Source organism: Syngnathus acus, chromosome 13 (genome assembly GCF_901709675.1).
Source record: "Syngnathus acus chromosome 13, fSynAcu1.2, whole genome shotgun sequence".
NCBI lineage: Eukaryota > Metazoa > Chordata > Actinopteri > Syngnathiformes > Syngnathidae > Syngnathus > Syngnathus acus.
Window position 1 is genome coordinate 9,045,362 of NC_051098.1, and position 24,354 is coordinate 9,069,715.

General features: G+C 39.6%; 1 protein-coding gene and 1 long non-coding RNA gene across 2 annotated transcripts in view; one reads left to right on the plus strand and one right to left on the minus strand.

Moving 5' to 3' along the window:
* LOC119133092 (calsyntenin-2-like) overlaps nt 1-24,354 on the plus strand; it is a 138,304-nt gene that overhangs the window by 42,335 nt on the left and 71,615 nt on the right. Inside the window, exon 2 of the mRNA XM_037268765.1 lies at nt 20,256-20,378. Coding sequence (XP_037124660.1) covers nt 20,256-20,378 — 123 coding nt within the window. The remainder of the gene's footprint in view (nt 1-20,255; nt 20,379-24,354) is intronic.
* The window catches only part of LOC119133094, an 84,518-nt gene that overhangs the window by 12,718 nt on the left and 47,446 nt on the right, over nt 1-24,354 (minus strand). The window lies entirely within an intron of this gene.

Genomic DNA, 24,354 nt, shown 5'->3' on the forward strand with positions numbered 1-24,354 from the left:
AAAAAGTCCACTATAGAATAAAGCTCCTTCTGTTTTAAGCTCGCTCATCAGTGTGTGCTATTTGGGATCACCATGAAATGTTAACCATTAATTTATGATTTTGCATTTCGTAACTGGCCGTGGTTCTGAAGGTTAATGTGTGACACTTCATCAACCTTGCCACTAACACTGGTGTATGCCTGGTGAAGCTCAGAAGGGCCATAGGTGCGCACTGGCTGCCATGCTTCAATCAGCCTGGTCCACAGCAACTGTGGCTACTGATACATAGTTACCAACACCAGAGTGTGAATGGTTGAGTGTATCGATAATGCATCTTCTGTGAGCGCTGCGCTTTGAGTATAGGCTTCTATAAAAAAACACAACTGTTTCATCTACAGTCTTCCCCGGGTGCATATTTTGTATAATCCAAATTCATCGATTTCCATATATCACATTCTCAGATGAGTTACGACGTTGATTAGGCGAGAGGTGGAGTACATCCTGAACTGTTGGTCAGCTAATCAAAGTGCACATACCACAAACAACTATTCACACTCATGCAAACTCCATTCAGGAAGACAAAAACCCAGATTTCAACCAATGATCTGCCAAGTTGTTTGTCAATGTTCCTTCTGATTGATTGTCACAGTATACCCTGACTATCGCCCAAAGTCAGATGGCTCAAACATACCGTATTTTCCGCACTATAAGGCGCACCGGATTATAAGGTGCACCTTCAATGAATGGTCCATTTTAAAACTCTGTCCATATACATGGCGCACCGGATTATAAGGCGCACCTTCAATGAATGGCCCATTTTAAAACTTTGTCCATATATAAGATATATACATTTGGCCCGCGGGCCGGACTTTGGACATGCCTGCTGTAGTGGCTCAATATTATAGTCCATATATAAGGCGCACCTGATTATAAGGCTTTTGAGAGAATCGGAGGTTTTTCGGTGTGCCTTATAGTGCAGACAATACGGTACATTGATGCTGATAAGCAGTATAGTCTATAGAGGGAGGATTCTCCGGTTTGTGTCACTCTTTCCAGATAATGTCAGCACACGGCACAATGCCAAGTTCTGTTTACGTTATCTTTAATTAATTAGCAAGCTCCAGCTGATGCTGTTATTCCCATCATGTCTGCCCATGCCGAAGAACTCGCCAGATAAGGGTTTGTGTGAAGCCCAAGTACACATTGTTATATTATATAGTGAAACAGAGAATCACATTTAAACCAAGGGCTAGCCGTTAAACAATTAGAGATGGAAACTGCAAATCCGACTGTAAAATGTTCTCTAGATTTCAGACTTAGTAGCACACTTTCAGTCATTAGGTGATAACGGATGACAGTGTTTACTTCTACCCTAATCTTTACTGGCTGCTGCTTTTTAATAGGCTGCCGAGAAACAAATAATTGTTTAGACAGAGACTAATCTCTCTCTAAATCCAATCTCCCCACCACCCAAATCCTACTGAAACACACTAATGACATTTTATAGCGGTTAATGGAAGATAATGGTAGTATGTGTGCATTTTCCCCCCTGTGCCTGTGTATGCCCTTGTGCCAGAGTATATTCAATCTGTACTGTATGTCTGTGTGCCTTTGTTTTTGACTGTCACTAAACCTGTTTCCATTAACTCTACCCTTTGCACAAGCGTTGCTGAAATTACATTTCCTACTTTTAACACTTCTTTAAAACGATGTCTTTACTGCTGGTTGCCCTTGGGGCAAGATGCTAGAACAAATTAAGGCAAATGTATGTATGCCATGCTATGGGATGGACTGTCAAGTGTCTGGGGAATAATAACCATTTGCTTTCTGCACACTATAACATTTTTATAGCCCTTTAAGTCCATCTGCAAATTGGCATGTTGGTCAAGTGGTTGTACAGAATTGCCTCACACTCCTGAGATCAGGGGTTCAAATCTGGGCTTCAACTTTCCTGTGTGGATTCTGCATGTACTCGGCTTCCTCTTTCAAAACACACTTGCTAGACTCACGGACAACTTGAAACTGCTCAGAGATGTCAACGTGTGCGTTTGTCAGTATGTGCCATGTAATTAATTGGCTGTTGAACCCTGCATCTTGCACAAAATCTGCTGGGATCGTCTCCAGCGCAGCCAAGTGAGGCCAAGTGGTATAGAAAATGGAAGAATGGCTCGATGTTCAAAGAAAAATAAATGAGATGTCTGTGATCTGCCTCTGTATACTTGCATCATGTCATACAGGATAGTATTATACAACACTTTTCTACTTTCCCATTCACACAATGATAATGGCTTATGCGCTCATTATACACTCAGTAAAACACTGACAACACAGTATCAGAAGCCCCTGGGGTCAGTAGTAAGCAGGGGCCGATTGACCCACGAGGGCATTAATGGTTATTCCATTTAGTATTGTGGCAAAATGAGCAGCTTGGTTTTTTTTTCCCCCCAACTTTCTTAGCCTGTGTTGCAACTGCACCAAGAAAGTCACTGTTTTTCCAGCTTTTCCCATAGTAAGTGGGTGATGGGCCAAAGATAAAAATAGATACATAAATAATCTGTTGGTTGTATTTATGCTTAAGATGTACAGAGCTTCTTTAAAACAGATTTAATGCAATATCTCCATTGTTACATCTGACACATATTTGAGTGTCAGTGCTTGACCACATTATCGGACCACGAAAGTAAATTACACAGATTGTACATACAGCAGAGCCTTCATTTTTTCTGTTACCACCTACCATAGAATTACAAAGTTTTTTAAGGTGATACTTTTAGTTAAACAAATTCACATACAAGTTAAAAGCTGTTAATGAGATAAAACCTCTTCCTAATTACATTTGTGCTAAAAAACACATTCTGTCTTTAGCCATTACTTGATAAAAGATAAAGTAGCACGTTTTATTTTATGGGTTAATGAGAAAAAGTAACACTCCTACAGTTGAGAGTACAGTTAAAAACAATACACATTGATGCAAATTTAAAATATTATTTTTTACGGCCCCCGTCAGCCATGGTCCCTCAAAATCTCCCACTTTTGGCACCCCTGTATCAAGAATATTAATCACTAGTGGCATTAATGAGCTGTTTGATACCCACAAGGAACCACCCTCCACATCACAACAGACATTACATGTGACTGGTAAGCATGTGTTAGTGTGCGCAGCATAGATAATGCTCATCTGACTCTTTTGCTGACTCCACAGCTTCATCATCATTAGGCAGCTGCAGTGATAAGACAAAGTGATAGAGGCCGAGAGGGATGTGGGGGTTGGCGTGGGTGCAGAGAAAAACGTGATGTGGTTCTGCAGCTGAGACATCAAGGGGATTATCAACACTACTCCCACCTACCTAATGGACTCCCTCACCAGGGCTGATGAAAGACACAGCTATTTTTTTAATTAACACATGATCCAGGAAAAATGTGACGGGAGAGAGCAAAAGTTGTATCAGTTTTGAGATTTACTTGAAACACTTGAATTTGCATTCATTTCCACCCACGCTTTTTCCCCTTACGGTAACTCTTCCAATTCCATCCGTGCTTTCATAACGCCTCCTACAAAGCAACTAAAAATGTAAACAATGTGAGGGAGTATTTTACACGAGTGAGAGAGCATATACCGTAATTTTCGGACTATAAGTCGCGGTTTTTTTTCATAGTTTGGGTGGGGGGGCGACTTATACTCAGGAGCGACTTATATACATATATATGGGTTTTTTCACTTTTTTGGGCATTTTATGGCTGGTGCGACTTATACTCCGGTGCGACTTATAGTCCGAAAATTACGGTACATTGATTTGCCATGTTTATCAAGGTTGCATTAGCATTAGTTATTATCTTGTGTTATGTATTTGGAAACTCTACCTTCTAGTCTTTTGCAACAACCTCTGTGTCTCCACTTGACCTTAACAGTACTCCGACTTTTTTCATGCAAGTGTGAACAGGCAGTAATGGAGATAATGTTCGGGCATGCCCTCTCAAAGCTGGACTAGCTGTGCTGCTTGACAGTGATTGGATTTTCATTGATTAGTTTCATCCTAATTGGATGATAGGCTGTAGCTCAATGAATGTTTGAGGACTGAGAGGCCTCAATTGAAGCAGGGAAGTACCAGAAATGCTTTCACTACCCATGCAGTCAAGGTTGTGTTTATTTGTAGACTTCACAAGTGCTATTTAACTGTGTTTAATTTATATGCGATTACTGAGAAACATAATGATGTGGCTTTGTGGGTTATGAGGAAGAGACGTAGCACTAAGTTGCTGAGAGACGATGATTATTTACTTCATTTAAACTAATTGTTTTCCACAGGGGTTGATATAATTAGTAACATGTATATTATGTGACTATGACTAACTACTATAACAATAATCACATTTTCAAATAAGCATGCTCCAATAATTACATTTGCTGGAAAACATAGTTTAATTTGTAACAGGGCCAAACTAAATATACTAATATACAAATTAAGGAAATGTAGATGTTACTTATTGTAGCTTCACAATACAATCAAACAACTAAAATTAAGTGTTGATGCTTTTTGTTACCATGATGACTACAGAGTTTAAATGAATATGGCTACTTGCCACAAAAATTATAGCATGATTGAAATAGAGTCGGACCAAACATCTGTGGATAATGACATCACAAGATGAAAGAATACACAAACCATATTTTCCGGACTATAAACCGCTACTTTTTGCCTAAACTTTGAACCCGGCTTATAGTCCAGTGCGGCTTATCGATGAATTTTTCATGATTTGTATGATTGTATGGTTTGTATGGTTTGTGCTCTCATATTGGGAAATTAAACATTTAAACTGCGGATTATAGTCCAGTACTTCTCATATATAAACAAAACAGGATTTTCCCCTAATTTTAGCTGGTGTGTTTTATATTCGGACGTGGTTTACAGTCCAGAAATTACAGTACATAGTGTACGTATATATTCTTTGGACATAGCGATAAGTGGCTCACCAAAAGCTGGATAGTTTCACACTTAATGGGTGCACATGCACTACAGAGACTCAACCATACGGTATGGATGCAAAAAAAATCCCCTATCCTCCAGCTAGCATTACTCATGATTGTTTTTTATAAAAGCATTTATTATTTTCTTTTTCCCCTGAGTTGTTAAGCTAAGGCATTGTGACGTACGGATTCAACCTTAAACAGTCAAGTAAAGATGGATGCTGCTGCTTATTCTGCAGGCTGTCTGATAAATAAAGATCTAATCTCTTGGCGATCATTAAAGGCATCACTCTGGGAGCAATGAGGGATATCTAGAGGGAAAAGAGCAGTAGTTGCTGTGTAGCAAGCAGGAAGCATGCTGGAAAACACAAACTTACAATATATGCCTGGTCTGGTTCAGTGAGACGGTTCTATTGTGTGTACAGTATGTCAGCTCTTCTGGAGATTCTGTTGAAACTCATTAACAAAGCCTATCTTTGGTTAATCCATGAGTACATTCGTCTGACTATACTAAAAGTTAATATCGGAGTTAAAAGCCACAGAGAACAATTGTTTGTTGCTTGCTTGTTTTTCCATATTTTTGGAAACCCTTTTAAATTTCAACATGCTCCCTTTTCACTGGTCATACCCATCTTCCATGTCCTTTTCTTTCCTCCAAGAGAAGATTAGTGTCTCCTCTGGGAAGTACATCTTGACCTTAACACTCCCTCATTTTCCCCCACACCACCTCTACCACTCCCCTCATCACCATTTGATGTAAATGCAAATGATTCATTATCTGCCCAGGACACTATCAGCAGTATATGACTGGAAAGTGAAAAAAAGACTTTCCGCGGAGTGGTTCTCCTTTATAACGACTGCGTGTATTTCACACGGAGCTTTTCAAACATTACTTGAACATGATATTGTGAAATGTAAGTACAAGTTGTGAACTACTGATCTACATCAAGTTCTGCCTACATCTCAGCAAAGTCTTAAAACAACAGAAACTGACAATGTTCACATAAATTACCTTTTTGTCTCATCACTACTTGCATCTCAAGGAGTGACTGCCACTTTTAAGCAACACTTGGACAGAAATTGTCTGACAGTGTGGAATCACTACTCGGAACTGAGGAAGAGCGATATTAAAGATGAAGAACAGGCTTGAAGGGGAGAGAGCGAGAGACCAAGATAAATGACTAATCATCAAAAAGCATTTGTTAGTTTGTGTGTTTGTTTTTTTCTCACATTTAAAACAACCAGGAGATACACTTTTACGATGCATTCTTTTGGTCTCCATCTCCTGACACCATCTGCTCAACATCATCAAGGACTATCAAGCCAGCGATATGGGTGGTTCTCGGAAAGTGAGGTCTGGGAGTGTGACATGAAAGCCAAAAAATATCCATCCATCCATGATCTTTACCGCTTGTCCCCACAGGGACGCGGGTGTGCTGGAGCCTATCCCAGCCGTTATCGGGCAGTAGGCGGGGGATTGGTTGCCAGCCAATCACAGAGCCAAAAAATAAACTTGCTCAAAATCATTCATTCATTCATCTCCCGAACTACCTATCCTTAGGAGGATTGTGGGCATGCTGGATTCTATCCCAGCAGTCCTTTTGAGGTAGGCGGGGTGTACTCTGAGCTGGTTACCAGCCAATTGCAGGGCACACATAGACAAACAAACATTCACAATCACACCTACGGACAATTTGGATATGCATGTCTTTTGGAAATCTGGGAGGAAACTGGAGCACCTATGCAGGCACAGGGAGAACATGCAAACTCTATACAAGAAGTGATACAAAAATGAAGGGGTTGAAAGTGTCCTATTTTACTGTGGTTTGCTAACTGGTACAAAGGAAGGTAAACAAATCACACCGAATATCAAATACGTACCTATATAGCAGAAAAACAAATGAGGCACAACATAACAAGGAAACAAATTTAAATTTCTCGATATGTTACATCACTGAAACTCATTTGTAAGTCCAAGCGGGTTTATAGAGGACTCAAAATGCAGATGAGATGTCACAATATCGCATTTAATGCGAGACTGATTCCACGGCAACATATCTGTTGATAAACTGATCTCAGTGGTTCAGAACCTCTGAAGTTGTTATAGCCTAGTCAGGGTCCAACAGTTCTTCTCCAGCAAATAGGTAATTATTCTACATTATCATGCTTATCTTACAGAAAATGATGCTAAGTTTGCCTTTTCACTTCACTGGCTGTATGTCTCAAGGCGACTTGGGAGTAAACTAAGCAATGATTAGACTACCTAAATCATCCACCGTTCACACGCATTGTTTCATTTGACTAGTGATCAAGATTCCCAATCTCCATGGGGGTTTGTATAATGAAAGTTGCATACACAGTTCACAGTGCCTGCAGAATAGAAAATGAAGGGCAAATACAATTCTGGCAGCAAATGAACTCTATGCATGCAATGCCTTCCTTTAAGTGTTGGGGATGAGATATATAGGCGGGGAGACGTAGCGGAGGGGTGGGTCTCTCCATTTTAATGCATCTCATTAATAACGAACAAGAGGCTTTGTTATATTGAGCTGAGAATCGGTGTAAGACAGGACTTGGGGAGGAGAAAGAGAAATGTGCGGAAGGTGTGAGCAGGTAATCAGGATTTAATTACATCCTTTTTTATTCACACTGAGTGAGGGGTGTCTACATACACATGGATGTAATGGAATGGATTCCATAGTTATGCATAATCACACTACTTTAAAATGTAATATTTAAAAATGTAGCTAAAATAATAAAGTCTTTCTGCAGCTTTGAGCGAAATGAAAAAAATATTACCGATAAGGTTACTCAGATTTCATGACTGAAAAACATTCCAATTGGAGATGGAAACAGATGGTTCGTTGTGGCGACCCCTGAGGGGGAAAGCTGAAAGGAAAAGAAGAAGATAGCTGATATGAGAGCAAGACTAGAGTATGTTGCAATGATATGCAGGCATTGTATTTAATGAGGAAAATGTAGTCAAGTTGTTCATATAATTCCTTTAGGTTGGCATGTCAGAGATCAGTTGTCCAAAAATCAGTTGAGATAATTTGTAATTATATTTTATCGTCACCTTCCTAAAATTATGGCCTCGGTCAGTATTTTCTGTCTTCTCTTTTTGAGTTTTTAGAAAACATAAAAAACTGAACAAAATACTGTTTTTATCATACAGGTAATAATTTCGTTTCAGGAGTGGAATTGAATTATCTGTTAACTAAGAATGTTTTTTGATGATGTGGTCAGTACCACAAGATGTTTGAGGAATTTCTTTTTACATTAAGCCATTTTCTTTAAGTGGGTGATAAGATCAACAATAATCATGTGTAGAAAAAAAAAATTAACCAGTCAATAACTAATTTAAAAAGGCTGTAATAGCTCACTGACGGTTGAAGGTTATGACCTCCAAAATGTGCTGTTACAGTGTGCGACAGAGCATGACTGACATCATCCTGACATAACATGCGCAAGTGGCTGGATAATCTATGGTTGATGCATTTATGCTGACAGTGGGCTTAGTATATAATGCACATGCCACAATGTATCTTGTTGTGAGTGACATTGGATCATGGCTGTCTGTCCACTAGGCTTTCTGCAGTTCTTCAGTTGAATCATAAAAAGCCCTAAAACCGATAGCTGCTTCACGTGACTTAAAAGTCCTGCAAGAACAGCATTTCGATTTGAAATGTCAGGATTTAAGAAGATCGCATACTGCAGATCAAGCAGGTAGCGTGTAGCCATTTCTCACGTTTTCGTTTCCCTTCATTTGCCCCCTCCTGTTTCCCTTGTTCTACTCAATTTTCCGAAAGACAATGAAGCATTGTAGAAAACACCTGGCTAGAGTGAAGCAATGTTATCATTCGTGTCAAGTCAACAATAGAAGCTTCAGGGAGACAATAGAAAAGATCAAACCAACCTTGTTATTTTTTGTTTTGACCTCTCCCTCCATGCATTGATCATTGATTGAAGCACAAACCTTAGATGAGATATCAGCCATATTTTTTTTTGGGGGGGGGGGTATTTGTTTTTTTCCCCCCCCCAAAACTCCCTAAAATCTTAACTTATTTGACAGAGCTGTAGAAAAGAGAAGAGGATCCAGAGCAAACAGATGGAAATTTGACCTTTCTTTAATCAACCCCGTGTGTATGTGCTTGGATTTAATATGAGCATTTGCCTGAATACATTACAAAGAAGAAGCCAATCTGCTATTTATCCATTTCTACAGATGAAGAGTGCTGTGCTGGAATAAGCAAATGGCTGACTTTGATCATTGTTGCTATTAACCACGACCTGCGCTGACTAACAGAGCAGCTAAAAGGTGATTTATGACTACACCAGCAGCTGCAGTGCAAGCCCAGAAATGTCTTTGCTGACTCTTGATAGTCTTACAAACTGTCACTAAATTCTAGTTCCTTTATTATTTGCATCCATGTTTCCTTTGAATTTTAGTCAGCTAAAAATAATACGCAGTGGGAGAGGTCTGATTCCTGACTGGGCTTTTCCTGAGTCTATCCTTAAGCTATCATTGCACCAGTGGGTTATTCCTTTTGATGCTTTCGTGCTTTTGAGCTGCAGCCAGTGTCGCTACTGCTCTTGGTGGAAACCGTGTCAGATATACACAGGGAACAGGCCTCAACTGGCATACCGATTAAGTGCTTCAGAGGTCTCATGTAAAGACAGGGTCATGCTACTCCGTGTGAACTCTGTCAAGAGTTCTGCCTGGGATGTAATGCGAGAACTATCAGTCGAATGGGCTATGTCATTTTATTGCAGTTGATGAGTGATACTGTTGCAATGCCCAAGGAGTTTCTTGTTCCACACGTCGGTCTAGGTCTAGGTCGTAATTCTCGCAATCGCTGAGGGATTGATGAAAGGCACTTTAGGAGAGCTAACATGCTATTCTGCATCACTGCATATCGTGGCGATTTCTGAATACTATTACTGTGTCAGCTTCAAGAAGAAGATTGTTACAAATGTTTTTTTTATTATCGTTGCTTGCCTTCTTTGTCTTTTTTTCATTTCCAGCCATGATTCGGTTGTGTAATAGCATCACTCTACCGTCCAGAGGTCGAACTGTAATGGTTGCCTAAAATTTTCCTTACAAGCCAAGCAAAGCTATGTGTCTGCTTAATATAGTTTCAAAAAATATATATTTTGATTAGGCAGCACGGTAGCGCACCGGTTAGTATGTCCGCCTCACGTTTCAAAATGCAAGGTTAGATTGCAACTCCAGCCTTCCTGTGTAGAGTTTGTTCTCCCCGTGCCTGGAGAGGTTTCTTCCGGGTGCTTTGGTTTTCTCCGAAATTCCAAAGGCATGCATGGTAGGCCAATTGACCACTCCAAATTGCCCTTTAGGTACAAGTGTGTATACTTGTTTGTCTCTGTTTGCTCTGCAATTAGATGGCAACCAGTCCTGTCCCCCGCCTACTGCCCAACTGCCTTTTGCATATGATTATCATCACTGACAATAATAATACACAATCATGTGTATTTATGCATCTTGTATAAATTGGACAACAAAATAATAAACATTTAAATCTTACCTTAACAACAACAGTAAGCATAATAATGTTGTGAAAATATACTTTTACTTATAATTTCACTACAAGACATAGTAATTTTTTTTTTCCAAGAGTAACTGCATAACCAAACTGAAAACCATAAAACCAAGATACAAACAGAACCAAAATTGAGAACCACTCTTATTGTAAAACTTTTAGAACTGTCTGTGAAATATTAATAGTAAGACGTGTGATTAAAACTTGAATTTGACCAACAAGGAGCCTTACTTATAATTGCTTTATTATATGTTCGGTCAGAGCTGCTGAATACTGTTAGACTGCTTTGGAGGCAAATGCATAGAGCTATTCAAACTGAACAATATCTCAGAGTAAAAAGCCTGTTCAATCATGAGGGCTATTTGAGTGAAATTACATCTCCTTGGTGGTGAAAATTGTACCCTTAAAGCCAACCGCGGTAATTGCCTTTGTTGACCTGTCATCGCCAATACAAAATAAATGGAGTGAAGCTGGAGGGTGCAACCAAAAGTGAACCCATTCATATCACTTATTTGGAGTTTAGAATACTGTGATAAAATTATGGAGTTAGTTCCCTCATTCCTAATTGCATCCTTAGATAATTTCCGCAAGCAGAAAACATTTTTAACAAAACGAAACATGGTGAGGAACCAAGGTAAACTGCATAATAAACACAAACAACATTGATTGTATACAGATATCTCATTTTTGTACCATGCAAGTTTGTGTAACCTCTGCATGGCTCAAAACAGTTACATTAGAACAGTATTTTTCCCCCCCAATAGATCAATCGGCAAGCAAGACAATTGCACAAGGACTAACTTTTCCCAGAAAGCTGCAAACAAATGTCTGTAATTCAAGCCAGGAAACTGGTGTGCAAATTGCAAATCACCGCAAAGTAATTTCAGATGTCTCTACATCCTTTTTCCTGGTATTTTTATTTGCTGGCATCACTGCTCAAAATGCATAGGCCTACTTTAAAGCTTAGCAAGACAGAAAGGTCATAGGTATAATGCGCCTGCATTTTGCTGTTCTCTCACTGCTTTGAAATGGCAATGGTTTTTAGAATGCATTAAAGGTGTCTTCATAGTGGGCCAACACAATGCACCGCGAGCAGGTGTCTGGGATGAATCGATTCAATTTCATGCAGTGGTTTTACTTCCTGAACACATCTTCATGGAAACAAACAAAAGTTGAACTTGAACTCGACTTGAACTTTTATTAGAATTCTGATCAGGAAGAAAACCAGATATGAGACTGCAAAGGATGTTAGGATGCAAAGGTATTTGGTTCTTGTGGATAAAGCTGTGATTTGAGTCAAATGCTTCAGGGGTGAGGAGGTTCGAAGGACTCTGGGTGCAGGATCGAGACAGAAAGGGAACAGATTCTGAAACCACAAAGAGACAGACTGGAAACAGAAAATAGAGAGATAAGAACAATCAGCCAGAACACTAACTAGGATGCGCAAGATGGGCTTGACACAACAAAAAATCCCAAAAGAGCATAATTGATCTGGAAAGGTGGAGAAGTCCGAGACCGGCTTAAGAGAAGGTGGCTGCCAATCAGTGGAAGGTGCAGCTGCTAGTTGAGTCATAAACACCTCTGTGAAATCACACACACGCATGCAAGCACGCAAATACATGCACGTACACGCAAAGTGGACAGGCTTTGTAAATCTTTCTACCACAATGAGGATGACAGTGTCACCTTTCTATGGGGGAAGGCCGGTAACGAAGTACGGAGCAATACGTTGCCACAGATGCCTGGGAATATGTGTGGGCGGACCAGAACTGGGTTAAAGGGCATCTGTAATTGGATGAACATTGCACTTATTTTACAGCTCTGAACTTGATGGTTATACTAAAATACCCGCTATTTCCCCCACAAGCGAAGTAGTGATTTAGTTTTAGGCTTGTTTTAAGCTGATATTGACTTGTGTCAGAGGCAGAGGATGAGACAATCCCCCCATCGTTAAGTCATTATCGTTTACACAATATTAACCAGTAAACAGTCATGTTGATTCTTTTGGATTTTAATCACAATCACGTTCAATAGTTTATTCCTTACAGTGTCTATAACCTTTTTAAAAAACTGTCACTTTTATTTAAAAAAAATACAATTTAAAGAATATTTAGCATTTATTTTTATTCAATTATTCGACTCTCCATGCATATATAGGAATAGGACTTTACGTCTTTCGTTGTAATATAACTGATTTTAATATAGAAGCTGGTGTAACACTTTTTGTTGGTGTGGGGCCTCGAGATTATTTCCAATGAAAAGGTGTGCCGTGAATGAAAAAAGGTTGGGAAACACTGCATTAGACCGTCTGTCCCACTCGGCCATGGCCCAAGACAATGTAAAACTGCACAGGCAGCCAATGTTGAATAAGAGTGGAGCTGGTGTCCAGAAATGTACGGCTATTGAAATAAAATAACACAGCAGGCCCCCCACATCTCTGTCATACGGGGCTGTTGGCTGCACAGGAAGGTCTTTGGTGCTTTTTTTTGCAAGAGCCGTATTGGGTGAAGAACATCCCAAGAGTTTGCAGCAGATTATGACGCAAAGACCTTTTTTGATTGTGGTGGATATGGCTGTGGCAGGAGAGAAAGGCTCCGGGTGAAAGGGTTAGCAGAAGGCTGATGTTCTGAAATGGCAATCCAAAAGGACAAAAAGTCAGGTTACTAACAGTACTGTTCTATACGGCTACACATGACTTGAGCTGAGACAAGGTGGAGTCCAAGACTGGTTTAAAAGAAGGCAACTCCGATTCAGGTGCATACGTAACTGCATGTAGACTCCAACATGCCTGTGTTCGCCCATCCGAAAGCACACATCCACTCAGGAGCACAAGGGGTGGAATACAGGGTGCAGCGGTAGCAGACCTGACAAATTTGGTGCCAAGTTTCCAAGGATTATTGTCTTTATGTAAATGAGATTGGTCCAGCACTGCCAGTGTCAAAATTATATTATATATTATATATTATATTATAAATAGCAACATATTTTTCTAAATAATCTGTCATGACCCTCAAATGTGTATGACTCACCATCTTGAACAGTTGTTACTCCCAACCCGTCATTAACTGTACATGTAGTGTTGGTGTATCTCATTATTCACTATACAGCAGTACATGTGCCGTGTGAGAAAAGCAGAGAGCTGGAAGTACCATATTAGAAATTTCACATATACAATAATGGACTATGATGAGAGATCTAAATGACACAGACAGGGAATATTTGTGACTGTAATTTTGACAAAGAGGGGTCATGGCAGCTGGCGTTAATGGCATCGAACACGAATTTCCGCCTTACATTATCCACTTATGTGCATTTGGGCGTTTTTAGCGATATTTTTATATCCATGCCACACATCTACCCAATATTTACTTCTCTCTGTTTTTCTTATACATCTCCTGGGGGCTAAGAACCGCAAAGCGGTAGAGTAATTGTGCAGTCAGCCTTTTCCCTATCTTCCGAGGTTTGAAAGTCCGCATCTGAAAGTAGAGTCTCATGCAGTAACATCATCACGCAGCCAGGAACAGCTCAAAGGCAAATATGAATGATATGTCTTATGTTTTTTTCTGTCACAAGGGGTACACTATAGCTCCGTCTCTAAGGCGGATGGAAAAGAAGCTCATGGTAAATGTCTGACCTTTGTCTGGGCTCTATCATCTTGCTGCAGTGACAATGCTGCAGGGTTGGAGTGAAAGAAATGCCAAAACAAAAATGCCATAGTTCACTGAAGTACAAAAAAAAAATATATATATATATATATCTTTTGATATGTGGGCTCAGATTCCCTTCCTTCCTTCCTTCCTCTGAGTGGTTTCCCGGACGCCTGCCTCGTCTACAACTATCATTCTACTTTTTGTGGTGTTTTATTTGCTCAGCAAGGTCCCATTGTGGTTTCACAGGTCTGTAACAAGATTGTTTAAAACCGCTACGCTGACCTGGCTTGATACATGACAAAAATGAAAATCCTCTCCTTGTTCTGGAGCTTTTTCCGAGGTAGAAACAACCATTGGTGAACATTTTGAGGGAGACAAAGACAGGTTTGAACAAGAAGTGGATCTATTGAAGGTGTTTGTAACAGCATGGAAATCTACTACATTGATAGGCTGAACAATCGGGCATCTGTCACCACACCTCTGAGGTCCAAGCAGTCTAGAATGCTGGAATAGATGAATGGCCATTGAGTTTATAGAAAGTAGGACTGACTGCTCTGTGTTGTGTATTGCTTGTTCAATTTTAGTAGAGAGACACCTCTAAAAAATATATATGTGTATTTTTTTTCATGTTACCTTAAAACGAGTTACTTTCCATTGAGAATGGAATTAATTGTTGTTTAAAATCCTTTAATGTTATCTGTATACAAAATATATTTATATGATAATATATACAGTTCTGTGAAGTCTTATACTATTAATTATATTTTTCACATTAAAATGAACAACCAACACAAACGCCCAGTGTGCCCCTCGGCCGACATTAAACCAGGTGCCTCCCGCCAAGCCAGAGGCCCCCCACAGGTAGCCTGCTCGCACCACAGCCAGAACTGAAGCACTTTCGGCTTCCCTAATAGCACAATTACTTTTTACTTACTTTAGACCCATAATGAGGGCTAATTTAGAGCAAAAAAGTTAAATACCTGCATGTATGTGCCAGTTTATGAACCGCAACATAGTTCGTGAACCGAAAGAGTATTTGTCTGAAAATCCTGTTTGTAAACCAATTTGTTCATGAACAGGCACAATCTCTGAACCAAGTCGTTCCAATTCTGGACTGCTTAAGTCCAAACTGCATTTGAAGAAGGCATAATGGTACACAAAGTTGAATTACACTATCATGTAACAGCTAGTAGCACATTGGTTCAGAACAAAATAACTTATTTTTGAGATCAGTACAACCACATTACATTTAACAGTCTATCATCAGTGTTTCTCTGTGAATTCACAAAGACACTTGCACATATTGTAATCATTAATCTGAGAAGGGGCAAAATTACTTGGACCTTGGGTAAAATAGCTGAGACCTTGAGCGCAGGCATTGCTTGAGAAAGTGAAGGCAAAAATATGCATTATTTAGAAGTGTCAGTAGCAAGCAAACGTTCTAATAAAATATAATCACTCAATAGAGCACAGACCTCACTCAAGGGCCTTTATGATAGGAAAAGATTGTTGTTTTCCAGCAGTGTTCTTAACCATAAATTATTAAAAAATAAAACATGAAAATGTGGCCTAGCACTGACAAGGATAACACATACTCCCGTCGCATGGGTTGAAAAATGTTAAGGCAGCTCTGAGGCCACAAAAACATAAGGGTGATACAACATAGTGGGATAGAGAAAAAGCAGCAAGCAGGTCTCTACGTACATAATTTGTGGTGTGTGAGGTCAACATGTTCAAGCTGAAACTGCTCATGAAAGCATGCCGTTGGTTTGTCTGTGCCTGTACTCTCCCACATCAATAACCTCATGACCTCACTATTGGATCAAAGTCATATGGGGCAAAATATACTGGAGGCTTGCATATTGATGATGCATTCCAGAATGTGACATTCATTCAACACACTTCATGTGCAGGTTGGTGACACTTTAGTTAGCTTCCAGTCATATAATGCATATAAAAGTCCCTTGAATAAACGAGCTCGCATAAAAATTGTATTTGTGTGTATATCCCGTATATGTCAGTATACAGGGGTTTATATCTAACAGAATTGGGGCCTACAGTATTAATACATGTACTGCATATACTATGTTACCATTATTCGTATGAATTGATACACACAGAGTATATTGTACAGGACACATGAATAATCTGTTATAGTATTATAAGTTAACAAACATTTAGAGACTGATGAGTCGGTCTAGATTTTAAATTTTACTTACTCCTCATTTTGGACATGCCGTGTAAACTGTGCCGAAGGTAGTAATTTATTGTTACTTTTTCATATTTACCAGTATATTTTGTATATTTAATCAATCAATCAATCAACCAATCAATCAATCAACCTAGAAGTATTTATGGGGGAAAAAAAGGGGGAAAATAAACAAACTCACTGACTCAGAGGGTCAACCATCTGTTTGCACGATACAAAGGAACCCACAACTTCAATCAATTAATCAATCAATCAAACCAAAATAAATTATAGGAAATTGAAGACTTCATCTACTGTCCTATAGAATCCGCTTTGAGGTTTTTGGACATAGCTATTTCCTGGATCATCACAGCTTACACACGGAAGCAAGCCAGAACACAGAGATGATTAGTGTTTGTAAAAGTCTGCAAGGTTCAAAGAAGCCATGGGTCGTTGAAATGAGGGGCGAGTCACATCCTGTGATGTTACAAAAGCCTGAAAGTCCATAATTTGCTGTGTTCCATTGATGGACATCTTTGAGGCACCAGCTCCTTGTCACTGTAATTACATGTTCGTTGATGCGCTGGCTTACTGTCTCTGCTGTGTTTACTTTTCATTTTGCTGATGGAATCTTCAAAGCCCCTTTGTTGACTTTATCAATCTAGGTTTAATTTCCTAGATTATTTTTCTATTTTAATTAGAACTGTTTCTCTTGCTGCAATGACAACCTCCCTCCAACGCATGTTCAGATTGCAGCAGACGCCAGTAAGGAGATGGTACCCAGCGGCGCAGTTATGGTGACACATTGTGGGCTGGGTCAGAGTTTAATCAGCTGTCATAGCACCTCTGCCTTGCATAGAGCCTCCAGTCAATTCCACAGCTCACAACTTAATTGGTAAGGAAATAGCAAAGGGAGATAGTCCTGCTGACTGGCAGTGGAGGGCATCTAAGTTCCAACATTTACCTTTCATCTGTCACACAACCTGATTATATGAGCATGTACTGGTTAATAACTGTTTGGCACAACCCCTGTGGGTGAATTTAATTGAGCAACAAAAATGGTTCAGTGGCCTTTAACTCAACTCAAATGTGAGAAAACACACTTATAGAAGGTGCAGAAGATTATGCATACAGTTCCGGACTATAAATCGCAATTCTTTTCATAGTTTGGCCGGGGGTGCGATTTATACTCAGGAGCGACTTATATGTGAAATTATTAACACTGTATCTCATTTCACATGTTATTTTCACACTAAACAGCATGAGGGCGCTCTAGGCCTGTGGAGTAATTGGAACGGCAACTGACGATGAGTCTGACGTAAGCCACGTAGAAGATGTTGGTTTGTCTGTGCATGTAGTTGTGAAAAAAAGAGGGTGAAAAAAACAGAGTAATGGTTTAACCTTTTGCATTTTCTCTCTGTGGAAGGTCATGATATTGTAGACACGACAAAATGTTGTTTGGAAAGCGTTCTTCAGTTATCTCCAGATAAAAATCAGAATGGTCTGTGTCATCCCGGTGAATCCTAAAGCATTTTCATCAAAGGCCTCTGAAAAGCCGCCCTCTTGCCATCCTAAACAAGATGTGAGCAAATGCCATTTACTGGTTGGTTTTAGGCGTCAATGAATGTTTGCTTCTAATAATTGGGGTCACTTGGAGTACAATTGAGGTGTGTTTTGCTTGAGCAAATCTATAAGCGTATCCTATTAGCAGCTTCTGGAGCCTCAAGGCTGCAGTGTACATGAGTATAGCCCAGTTCAATCAAATTGTCAAAAAGACAAACATTGAAGGGAGTCTTTCACAGAAATGTTTGATATTTAGCAATGAGGACAACTTTATGTTATTTATTTTTCAACTTTCCTGCTGGATGTCTTTGTCGCATATCACTGAATCTTTAGTCAAGATTAACGATGCTTCATTTTCACTCTTTCATTGTTCCCTTCCTTTTGTTTTAATTGAAGAGCAAGATGTTCGGTTGTTTACTGTGCACAAATTCATCCAAGGATTGCTGGTTAGCCACTGTCGCTAGATATTTACTGCTGCAAGAACCTTTTTAAACATTTGGGCTACACTGATGCTTAGTGATTCATTGAGCAAACAACAATGCTCTCTTTAAATACAATAATGATAGGGGTCAGTGTAAACGTGTCAGTGAATAATGAGTACAAGTTCATTTCAGATCAGTCTTTGACACATTGTTGCTCTGTTTAGCATCCAACTGAGACAGCAATCTATGAACCCATCCTAAGTGTCACTATGCAGTTCGAGATTCTGGCAAGGCAAGGGGCCGAAATGCTTCCCTTGGGAATCCTGAAGTTGATGGGTTGGCATTTTCATTTGTAAACCCTTTTCTCATCTTTCACAACCTGTGGTGGACTGAATTATTTGCAACAAAAGTAGACCATATCGGTGTACTCCAGGGGGAAGTCCCATGGTGTCAACCCACTGATCCCATTCTGCTCACATACCTAAGATTTTGTATTTCTTGTCTGTGATGGAATGCGTACGGTAACCAATTGAGACACTTCAGATAATATTGGCTAAGAGCAAATCATGATGGGGGGAAATATTGACACACTTAAGTCAACTCAGACCTGAGCTTGAGCCATCATTAACCTGTCACAGCTGTATTGTTGGTCGCACCGGGTAAATAATGTCGATATCGTAAGTGCTGACTGCTGAGTAACTGGAAGTGCATTGACAACAGCAGAAATATTGTTGACAAAACATTCAGGCCAGTCTTAAGCAGTCTTAAAATAATTGGTCCTAGCACTAATTGTCATGTCAGAATAATTAAAAGGTCCGAAGGGCTTCAAAGCTGTTGTATGACTGAACACAAAATCCCTAAAACACCCAGACTCAACATTAGGTATCACATGCTGTAATCACATTCACATCTCTTTGGAGTTATTTATAAATAGCGTACTCCCTAAGGCTGCCACTTTAAACTGTTTTGTCTTACTGGCAGTTTTGGCAGCAGTGATGCATAACAATTTCCCTAAAATCTAATTCACAGACGCACCAGGTTAATTGATCCCTAAAGTCTTGGCTTTTATAATTAAACCAAAAATTATAATTTCACCATTTTGGAACAAACTCATGCATATTCATCCCATAATAACATTGTATAACGTTTCCATCCACCAGTGCTTGTCGTGACTCTATCAGGGTTGTGAAATTAGCAATACTTTTCAGGTGGAAACTTAAAACATTGGTTGCAGTAATTTTAGTTTTCTGGTGTCTTGCAAAAAAGGTCTATGCAAAATTCAATTATTCAACATCTGGTAATAAACTATATGGACAAATATACCGGAACACCTGGCAACTAAAACTCCAAACAAGGTGCCCACAAATATACAATTGGGTCCCCGCTGAACTGTCCTTAAAACATTTTTACATTAAAATATGTTGTTGCAAGATTTACTGAACTTTCAGAACTTAGTTATGTTCTATTTTCAATACAACAGGTTGTTTCATTTTATTTAATCAATCTATCCAGGTTGTCTGTCAATGAAACACGTGTACGTGGTTCAGCACATTGCCACTCAATCCAGGGTAGTTTTAATCAATTAGAGCTCTTAATTATACCCTAAACACAGGACCTTTGTTTCGACATGGGTGTCGATACAGCTCTATCGGGAGCGCAGTGCTGATTGATCAAGTAGGACCCATTGCATTGAAACACACAGGGGGGTGTTTGACAGGAGGAAAGAACATGCAAGAGAAAGTAATTGCAATGGAGATTAGTACAATAAGTGAGTGTGGAAGAACAAAAAAAACATTCCTGAATATTTGCTGAGTCATACTTTTGTGTTGTTGAGTACAGATCATGTACACGTCTCCCAGCCTACAAAGTCTTGCCATTTCTGTTGCTGCAGCAGTCTATCCCTCACATTTCATATTTTGTCTCCCGCAGTGAATAAACACAAGCCATGGATTGAGACGTCATACCATGGGGTAATCACTGAAAACACTGATGTTGTTCTACTTGATCCTCCTTTGGTGGCTCTGGACAAGGATGCTCCCATCCCATATGCAGGTAAGAAAGCAATGATGAAACCTTATTGTTCAAGTATACTCAACTTTTAATTTTAGCGTTACCAAACTTAAAGCAGCCATTCCAAAGCCATCTCCACAATATATGAATCATAAATTGATGTTACACACATTGGTTCAGTGCTTAGCAGGGATGCATCACTGTTTGTGATTTAAATTATCTTACCCCTCTGATTGGGGCAATCATTAAATCCGATAAGTCCTTAAGAACACATTTCATGGTTATTTTTTTGTCCCAAATTACCTCCGGTGGGTGGTGAGAACTGCAAGAAAGAATAGATGACTGTGACTGGATTAGAGTATCCCCACTTTGTGACACTTCCAGCTTGTCCAAAGGGGTGCCAGCTCTTGTGGGAAGGTGTTAGTCCCTTCCAGGCTGCTAATGTGCCCCTTGCATATGTTTGGAACCTGTTCAAGTCTTTCAAGCTGGGCATGATTAGTGTGTGCGTGCAGAGATTGTAAAACCAGGTCCAGAAAGTAAAAGAACGGCCACAGTTTGGCTCTGTGTGTGTGTGTGTGCGTGTGCGTGTGCGTGTGCGTGTGTGTGTGTGTGTGTGTGTGTGTGTGTGTGTGTGTGCGTGTCTGTGTGTGTGTGTGTGTGTGTGTTAGTGGTCTAGTAGTCAGTTGCCAATGGTCTGAGGAGACTCGCTATAGAAATGACCCTTCAGATTGAAAGGAAGTAAATGCTAAAACAGTATGGGAGGTCAGCTGGGTGACCAACAACGACTTAGGTCCTGACAGAAGACCTTTGTATATCCCCCAATCTAGAAACATGCAAGTACTATATAAGGGTTCGATTCCACCTCCGGCCCTCCCTACGTAAAGTTTGCATGTTCTCCCCGTTTTCCGGGCACTCCGGTTTCCTCCCACGTCCCCAAAACATGCTTAGTAGGCCGATTGAGCACGCCCATAGGTGTGAGTGCGAGTGAGGATGGTTGTTCATCTCTGTGTGCCCTGCGATTGGCTGGCAACCTGTTCAGGGTGTCCCCCGCCTACTGCCCGATGAGCCAATAGGCTCCAGCATGCCCACGACCCGATGTGGAAGGAAACCGGAGTGCTCGAAGAAAACCCACTCTAGTTTCCTCCCACATCCCAAAAACACGCAAACGTGACCAAGTCACGCGCTGGTGCGAACAACCACAACTATTAGTTGCACCAGTGGGAGCACTAATGCATTTACGATGAACTACACCAACATTAGTGTTGAAAACATACAAATCTTAATGAGTGTTTTGCTTTTGGGATGCAAATGGCCGCAGTAGTTTGAGTTCAAGATGACAAATCGTTCTCTTTGCCATTGTTCACATACTCAGTTATTAATGAACTACTAAAATGCAATCAACTTTCTCAATGAGCCACACAAATGAAGCACATAGACTTTGTAATGGGATTTTTCAGGGCTTTCAATTTTTTTGTCTTTTGATGGCTAACAAAATCAACAGAGGAAGGCAATATTTATTTTGCTTCAAGAGCAAGAAAAAATAATGTCAGGTTTAGGCCCAGTATCTGTTCATTCCACAGAGAAAGGGGAGGTTTTAAAGAAAGGCACTGCTTTATTAAAAAATAGAAACTGATATAGAAAATGGCTATTATTCTTCTGGTACTCGTTTGGTGAAGATGTGGGTGCTTATCAGCTGAGTAAAGCTTTTGCGTGCTCCAAGGGCACATCTTAAAGGCACAAAGTAGATATAATAATTGAATTAAGATTTATCATTATTATTTGTATTAGTAGCAAAACTAGTAGTAAAGTATTTTTGAAATAATAAGTGTGTTTGATTTGACTTCTGATTGCACAAAACAATTACAAAGACTGGATGCATGGCTGTTCTGATAAGAGAATGATATAAAATTCAAACACAGTCCTAAACTGATTTTACAGGCTGAAGAAAGTAAAAAGTGAGCCGTTTTATTAAAGACAATAGATTTTGGGGAATGGCTTATTTATTCCTTTCTTTGCTAGAAGTGTTAGTTTAAGGGTAAACAGTTCCAATCCCGCAGTCAAGAGTGGTGCTCTAAAAAATAGACATTTAATTGTGAGTTATAATGTAGCATTACAAATAAATATAAAGGTATACAATTAAAATGACTTGAAATAGAGTTGCCTTCTATTTGAATGTTGTTGATGTAGACAGGCTTGTCGGTGTCATGTTGCAAAATCTCGTTGTAAGGCACTCGAAACATGACTGTACAAGATCGGTCACCTGAATCCAATCTGCTCCCATAGCCCCCGTCATTTTGCCCGGGAACTTGTGACAGTCCAATTAAATACAACTGCATATCAGGAAGGTTAAATTATTGTCATCCATCGGAGCATAAAATTGAGGAGCAACTCGGGAGAAGTAAGCGGAGATCTGCACATGCACGATTGACACGCATGATTGAGAAGTGTGTGTTGGTGCCAGAACTGCAAAAGAATGAAGCTTTTTATCAACATTCAGTGTTTCTACAGTGAACTGTCGCATAGTCTCAGTTCAGTAATCGCAAATTAAGCTATTCACTTAATCATGTCTCAAAAGTCTTTTTTTTTTAATTATTATTTTGTTTTCCTTACAAAATCCTGTCAACATTATGTAAGACTTTTAATATAAGGTCTTTAATTGCAACATTTAATGTTTATGTCTGCACAGCCAATGATCGCAACCAAACCTCCACTAAGCCAAAATGTTTTGCGATTGACATCCAACACTAGGATAACCAGGAGTGGCTAGATAAGACAGGCACCCATGTCCTTGTTGGCGTACTGAGTAAACACAGCAGCAAAACAACAGGATTCGTAACATTAGCTCAGCAGAACTAACCGAACCAAGCCACAACAACAATCATTTTTTGATCCAGCCGTCTGGCAACACTAAGTATCAAAGCTCTTGTAGCACTGAACTGATATCTCGCTCAAAGTCAGCAATAATGTATAGTAATTCCTGCGTTCTGCTGTGCATTCAAATGTTCATTGTCTTACACCAGCCTGCACCGCCACAGTAATTTATCATCATTATAGTCATTATGATAATTGCCATCACCAGCAACCTCATCAACAGAACTGTTGATGTGTACATACATGGACAGTAATTTGTACCCTATGTAAGTGTTTAGCTGTAAGCCATTTATTATATTCTGAATGGTACAACAATTTTTGAAGATGTTTTACCTATGAAAGTGTTTTGAGGGTCATAAGTTGTGATATATTTATGGTATAAACTCTCCATTCGGATAAATAATACATGCCTTCCAGGGGAGCATTGGTTATTTACAGAAATGTGCTATTCACAGCATGACTCGGTTCCTATCCCGTGCAAATAGTGGATGTTTAATAGACCTGTGCATTAGTGGTTATTCTTGGAACTTATCCCTGTTTTTTTTTAGCAATACAAGAAGGATAACCATTGAATTAATGTGAAATATCTTTCAGCCTTTTACAGTAAGGTCTCATTATCTAGCCGCTGCTTTGCCAAAGGCGTGTGTATGTTTTTGGCTCCATTTGATGGAGAGTGAGAATCAGAAGTGGGGTCCGACAGGTGAGAACCCTGGCTGCAGGCTATACATACTTGCCAATGAAGGCTTTTAGTATTTAATTCTTCATTTCCATTTTTTCACACTTGCAACCATTCACTTCTGACCCCTCTTACTGTTCAGAAATCTCCATGTATTAAACCACTTCTTCAAATGTCCCTGCATGGCATTTTCTATAGTGGATATTAAATATTCATTTATGTATATTCTTGAAGGGATAAACCTTCTTTTATACTACAGCAAGACCGTTAAGTACAATTAAGCGAAAGCTTCCTCTGTTTAAGTTGTGCAAATATAAAGTATCTCATTGCTATGCTGGAGCTTGCCACATCAAAGGTGAAGCAGAGAGCAAGACCAGGCAGTAAAAAGAAGTTCCCCTCAGGGGTACTGATACTACTCTATGCTGTGCTTCCTGGCATGCAGAGTCATTATCTTGTCTATATTTATTTATT